The sequence below is a fragment of the Lolium rigidum genome, chromosome 6, assembly GCF_022539505.1.
Source record: "Lolium rigidum isolate FL_2022 chromosome 6, APGP_CSIRO_Lrig_0.1, whole genome shotgun sequence".
Classification (NCBI taxonomy): Eukaryota; Viridiplantae; Streptophyta; class Magnoliopsida; order Poales; family Poaceae; genus Lolium; species Lolium rigidum.
Genome location: NC_061513.1, coordinates 36,483,959 through 36,490,776, shown reverse-complemented (window position 1 = coordinate 36,490,776; position 6,818 = coordinate 36,483,959). Strand labels below are relative to the sequence as shown.

Sequence of the window (6,818 nt, the reverse complement as noted above, 5' to 3'; positions counted from 1 at the left end):
GCTGCAAACGACGATGGAGAGATGGATAAGAAGAAGAATATGAGGAAGATTCCAAGGAGAGGGACTCACAGAATGGGATATGAGAAACAGAGGAAAGGAAGCAGAAAACAACAGCTCTCGTTTTCTCTGATGTCGCTAGGCCGGCGAGAGCCACATCACTGGTTAATTTTTTTTTGCGGAAAACCCCAGATCTATTAACGAATCACAGCAGTACAAAGGACCTCAAAAAAACAGAAAATTACAGCCCAGTCCCTGAACCACTCCTCTGTTCTACAGCAACACTTCTCCATCCAGATGAACGAGAAATGCAGTGTTAAACAAAGCGAGGCGCAGGCCCCTGACGAACATATGGGAGCCTTGTGCAGATCAGCAACTCTGCTGATAATGGAGGATAATTAAATATTTTTGTAGAGGAGACTTCTGAAGATCATTTAGTACGAGATACTGTATTTTATAGAGTGCACCGAAAGCATTCGTACGTGATACTGTATTTTATGCTTAATCTTTTAATCACATAAAATCAGCCTACAAACAGCACATGTCTTGCACAACAAGAATAGCAAGATCAGGTCGTGATTCAGTTAGAGATATTGACAATATCTAAACAATAACTAGGCTATCTTATAGTATCTGTTAACAGCTTGATTTAGGACGAAACTTTTTTTTTCCGAAGAGGCTAGAGGCTACAAAAGTAAAGTTAACAACTTCCTTGAATCAATATAAAATTACACATAAGTTCATGGAGAAATCAAAGTCGTCTCCCCTTGCACTCGCCTGTGGTGCACCGTGAGCGAAGTTGATTGTTGCCTCCGAACAACGCCGTAGGACATCAACCTTGCCGCTGCCTTTAACGACACGATTAGATCGCTTGCCCTCTTCGAGATCCCCCTTCTTGACAGGCTCTACACCTAGTCGAACAAAAGGGCCTCGCCGGTGTTGGCTCGCCTAGACCGTGCTCTGTTCAACCAGGCGTGGAACCTGGCCCTCCCCAATTCCTCCCTCTCCTCGCTCCCTCGCCCCACATCCGATCATGTCCCCATCCTCGTTACCGCTTCCACGAAAATCCCCCGTCCTTCATGCTTTCGATTCGAAAACGCCTGGCTGTTGAACCCTCTGTTCCTTCCCTCCACCCTCCCCGCCTGGACCAATGCTGCTGGGAATTCGGATGCTGCAGGTGACCTTGCCGCTCGCCTCAAAGCATTCCGCAACGCCGCCAAGGTCTGGAAACGCTCCCACCTTTACAACCCCCAATACCAAAACAACTGCTCCTTCTTGATTGACTTGCTTGACTTGTTCGAGGAAGGCCGTCCTCTTTCGGACGACGAGCTCTCGCTGCGTGTGCTTTGCAGGTCAACCTTGGAGCGCCTGGTCCTCGAGCGTGCTGCTCATTGGAAGCAGCGCGGGAAGTTCCGTGCTGTTGTGGAGGGAGATGAGAATTCACGCTTCTTCCACGCTCGTGCCTCGCAGCGACTGCGGCGGAACACGATCCGCTCCCTCGACGTCGACGGCGTCGCCTTGGTAACGCACGACGCCAAGGCCGCTGCCCTCCACTCCTTCTTCGGCGAGCTGCTCGGCCGCTCCTCCGACACTTCCTCGGCTTTTGACGTCGTCGAGCTCTACCACGGTTGCCCTCGGGTCAACGGCGGTGACCTGGTTGGGCCCTTCACGAGCGCGCCGGGCCCTGATGGGCTTGGGCCCAGCTTCTACAAGGCCGCTTGGTCCATGGTTGGCCCGTGCGTGCTTCGGCTTTTCGAACAATTCCACTCCCGCGCGCTCGACCTGGAGAGGATCAACCGATCCCACGTCGTGCTCCTGCCCAAATCCCAGGGCCAGCTGTCGCCGAGCTCCTTCCGCCCGGTTTCTCTGCAGAATTGCAGTGTCAAAATGCTCTCCAAGGCTCTCACCATTCGCCTCCAACAGCAGATCGGGCAGCTCATCGACGCCGACCAGACAGGCTTCCTCAACGGGCGGAGCATTGCGGAGAACTTCGTTTTCGCCACCGAGCTGGTGCAGACGTGCTTTCGCCGACGCGCACCATGCGTTGTGCTCAAGCTCGACTTCGCCAAGGCTTTCGACTCGGTGAGCTGGGACAGCCTGCGGTCTGTGATGCTCGCCCGCGGGTTCCCTGAGCTATGGTGCGACTGGATGGACCTGCTTCTCTCGTCTTCGCGCTCGGCCATCCTCCTCAACGGCGTCCCGGGGAAGTGGATCAAAATTATGCGCGGCCTGCGGCAGGGGGATCCTTTATCCCCCTACCTGTTCATGCTGATGGCTGACGTCCTCCAACGGCTTGTGCGTCGTGATGACACTCTGCAACACCCACTGGTTGATGGCGTGCCCTGCCCCGTCCTCCAGTACGCGGACGACACGCTCATCATCCTCCGCGCGGACGGTGCTGCGGCGCGCCGCCTCAAGCTCATCCTTGACCAGTTTGGTGACGCGACCGGGCTCAAGATCAACTTCCGCAAAAGCACGCTTGTTCCCATGCACGTCGACGGCGCTGTGCTCACGGAGATCCAAGCCGCTCTCCAGTGTCGGGTTGAAGGATTCCCCCAGACCTACCTGGGTCTGCCGCTCTCCGCCGACAAACTCCGGCTCGCCGACTTTGCGCCCCTCATCGCCAAGGTCGACCGCTACCTTTCGGGATGGCGGGCCCTTCTCCTCTCCCCGGGAGGCCGCCTGGTACTGCTAAATTCCGTGCTGGACGCCCTTCCCACTTTCGCCATGGGCGCGATGGAGCTCCCTCCTAGCGTGGTCACCGCGTTGGACAAGCTTCGCCGTGCCTTTCTTTGGGCGGCTGCTGACCGTGTGACGGGCGCCAAATGCTTAGTGGCCTGGGACGTTGTGTGCCGGTCCAAGGAGGAAGGAGGGCTTGGGGTGCGCTCCCTCCATACTCAAAATTGTTGCCTCCTCACCAAACTCCTGCATCGGCTCTTCGCCAACCCTAGTGAGTCGTGGCCGCGTTGAGTTTGGGCCACTCTCTCCTGCACCCCCCTGGACGACACGGCTCGCCGCTCATCGGCTCTCTGTGGGTCTCACTGGACTTCTCTCCTGCGGCTGCTCCCTCTCTACCGCGCCATTTCGCGGGTGCAGCTGGGAGACGGAGCTCGGACCTCCATTTGGCACGACCATTGGCTGCCGCGCGGCGCCCTCTCCGCGACTATGCCTGAATTGCTCTCCCACTCTACTGCCCCCTCGGCCACGGTCTAGCAGGTTCTCCACGCCGGGCTTGACTCCCTCCTGGTGGCTCGTCTCTCGTCCACGGCGGAGCGTCAACGTGGGGAGCTAGTGGTGCTTCTTGGCTCCATCCACCTGTTTACGACGGCGGACAGACGCACTCTCCCTCTGTGCGCCCGCGAGGGTGGGCGCCTGAAGACTGACGCGCTATACAAACTCTGCTCTGACGGCGGCGTCCGCGACGAGAACGCCACCTTTGTCTGGCACAACTCCGCCCCGCCTCGGGTCAAATTCTTCGCGTGGCTGCTGGTAAAAGGGCGCATCCAATGCCGCTCAAACCTGCTCCGTAAAGGGATTCTGGAGGAGGACGGCAGCCGCTGCCCCATCTGCGATGCCCACCTTGAGACTCCTGCTCACATCATGTTCCACTGCAGCTTCGCTCGTCAGTTTTGGGCTGCTCTCGGCTCTCTCCCCCCGTCGCCGACGATGCCACGCTTGCCGTGGCCTCGGTCTGCCCGTTGCCGGCCATGGCTCCTGCTCGCTCGGCCTCAACTCTTCGCCTCCTGTGCTCTGGCACTTATGGAAACACAGGAACAACGTCGTCTTCGAAGGCCTCTCCCCCTCACTCTCCTGGATACGCAAGCGCTGCCGTGATGACGCTACTCTCTGGCGGGCTCGGCTCCCCCTTGATCACCGCGCCGACGTCGATCTGTGGCTCACTTACCTACCCCCTGTCCGATTGTAAACCCTATGAGACCATCCCCTTGCGTTGGATGGGTCTCCCCTCCCCATGTAAATCTGCTACCCAAAAACTGGGGTTTTTCACCCCTGTCCTTGTGACAAAAAAATGAGAAATATATTCAGGTGGGAGCTTTGCTCTCCCCGGTGAACACTCAAAAAAAAAAAAAACGTTGTCGACGCACCTGCAATGGTCGGAGTCAAAAGACGCCGTGAAAGAGCAGACCGTCCTGACGAGTGATATCACAACAACACCACTTGACAGACAGGCCACTCGCGCCGTCGCGTGGAGCCAATGAGTCGCGTGCCGCCGCGACCTTGCCCAACCATTCCCACATGCCGAATGATTGGATAACTGGACAGTGACTACCCGTTTGGAGCTACCTAGAGCTTGGACATGGGACTGATTCTGATCCTCGTCATCGTTTTCGATTGACAACAAACTACTGATTCGGGAGAAAGCAACAATTTACTGAACCACTAGACTGATTTAGGGCCTACAAGAAAGAAGACATTGAACAAATCATGCGAGATGGCATGTATGGTGATAAACGCCAGCAGAAACAACCAAACAAACGAACGAATCGGCACTGGAAAGCAGCGTGCCCAGGGTTTTACTGCGGCTGCGACTGCGAGACGATCTTGGCGACGGCCAGCGCCGAGATGGGCGACAGGCTCAGCGCGCAGAGGCTCTCCCAGGCCGCGTCCACCGCCGACTTCTCCTCCTCCTGCTCCGTCTCCTTGCAGAAGGCGGCGTGGGTCGAGCTCACGATGCTCCGGGCGGCCTCGCGCGCCTCCGGCAGCCGGTCGTTGAGCAGCTCCGCCGACACCTGCAGCAGCGCCGACAGCCCGAACTCCTTCATGGTCTCGATGTCCTGCATTTTAAACAAACACCCCGTGAGCACTTTCTCCCCGCACCACATTTCCCAACGAACAACCCATTCCGGCCAAGTAGTAGCAGCTGTCATACCATCCTGGCAACGCAGTGCGCCATGGCGACGGCGGCCTTGGCCCGGACCCTGAGGTTGGCGTGGTGGACGTACGCCTTGAGCTTCCTGAGCAGCGGCAGGGGCGGCATGGACGTGGCCATGGCGCGCATCGCCTTCTCGGCCTCCTCCGCCACGAACCGCTTGTCCTGCGACGCCTTGAGCAGCAGCTGGAGCAGCAGCTTGTCGAAGGCGTCCGCGGAGGCCGAGGAGATGAGGTTGCCGAAGGCGTTGAACACGTCGGTGCAGGCCATCACCGAGGTCTTGAGCACCGCGCTGCGCGGGTTCTTCATCGTCTTCACCACCGCCAGCACCACCTTCTCCCTGCAAGAACGGTTTTTTATCACGAAGGTAGCGAGTCAGGCCAGATCCGGATGGGATTTCGTTGGAATGAGAGTTCAGAGGAACAGAGAGAGGTGAACATACAGGATCGGGGCGAGGAGCGCGGGGTGGTGGATGGCGAGGCGGCGGGCGTCGTTGAGCGCCTCGCAGACCTTCACCCAGTCCTTGGAGTCGATCTCCGCGACCAGGCCGGCGGCCCGCGCCTTGGGCCCGGCCACCGGCTGCAGATCCTCGGAGCGGACGTACTCCACGGCCTGCTCCACCGCCGCCGGCGACGTGGGCTTGGCCTTGGGCGCCGCGTTCTCGTCGTTACGCTTCTTGCCGCCGCCCTCCCCGGGGAACGCGGCCACGGCGGCGATGGCGGGCGTCGAGAGCTTGGCGGTCTTCTTGGGCCGCTCCGACACGGCGGCCGGCAGCGTGTTGTCGAGCGCGCGGAGGGCCATGGTGGTGGATCGAGAGAGAATTTTCGCCGCTGCTGGATGGAGAATTGGAGATGGGGAGAGCCGGAGAGGATTGATGGAAGATTTGGAGGAAGAGGGCGGCGTCGGAAATTTAAATATGGGGAGAGGAGGCGGATGGGGCGGCAGTAACGGCTATAAGAAAGATTCAAACTCGCGAGTGAACGTTGGGAGATGCTCCGTGACCTGGCTTTGGTAACCTTTCTTCCGTTACCAGAGGAAAGTTCGGTCCGCAAATTTTGCATCGTACAGAAACATACACGAAAGAAAATGTTGGGCCGTTAGATCTGCAATTTATTGGCACGACAGGGGAGTAATGTTCGTCGTTTGAAAAGGAATTAAATGGTGGGCATTATTAACTGCAAGAAAATTTAAAACCGATAGTTCTAGAAAACTGATCACGAGATAACCGGGAGAAACTCAGCAGAATGCTAGTTCAGGATCCTGAGAAGACAGTACTTGCTGCTGCTGAAGTTGCTCTGCACTCCATACATTTCTGGAATCACCGAAAAGAGTACAAATATTTTCGCAAGAGCGAAACCATCAGTGTGTTTGTTAGACCATCAGCAAACCCTTCAAAGAGCTACCAGTTCGTAAACATATAGCAAATTTTTCCAAACATAAAAGGTTGTTTGACATTGCTAACATCAAACCTGACTCAGCATAGTTTTTTTTTTTTTTTGAGCCAAATATCTGGATTATATTAATTAAGGAAACATGAAGATACACGAACAGTCCAGAATTTGGACAGCTGACCCAAGAAAACAGAAAGAACCCTAGGAAAAAAGAAAAAAACATCTAGGTCCTTGGGATCTTCTGCGCACACCACGATCCGCCGTCGCCAGCACCGGAACCTCCATGCCGGAGCAAAGGAAGAAGCACCTGCGGGCGCAGCTGTGTCGCCGGGGAAGTCCTTTAGAGGACATCTCCTCGTTGAAGTCGCCGCTTGTATCACTCGACGCGACCGTCGAGATCTTGCAGAGGTGATGAGCGTGTCGGCGGGGGCACCGCCCCGAACCCCACCGGCGGTCAGGCCCAAGCCGGGCCGGAGCTCGCTGAAGGCCCGCATCAGCACACAAAGCAAAACGAGGGCCAGCCGAAGCCCGCCCCACCGAGC

The 6,818-nt window shown here is 57.0% G+C and overlaps 1 protein-coding gene across 1 annotated transcript; it reads right to left on the bottom strand.

Annotated features, from left to right (window-relative positions):
• Window positions 1-4,529: 4,529 nt before the first annotated feature.
• On the bottom strand, window positions 4,530-5,686 carry LOC124661110. The gene is made up of 3 exons (XM_047198966.1): window positions 5,328-5,686; window positions 4,886-5,225; window positions 4,530-4,790 (listed from the first exon to the last, which is right to left on the bottom strand). Exons 1-3 carry the CDS (start codon window positions 5,684-5,686, stop codon window positions 4,530-4,532), a joined length of 960 nt encoding a protein of 319 aa, XP_047054922.1.
• Between the last annotated feature and the right edge of the window lie 1,132 nt (window positions 5,687-6,818).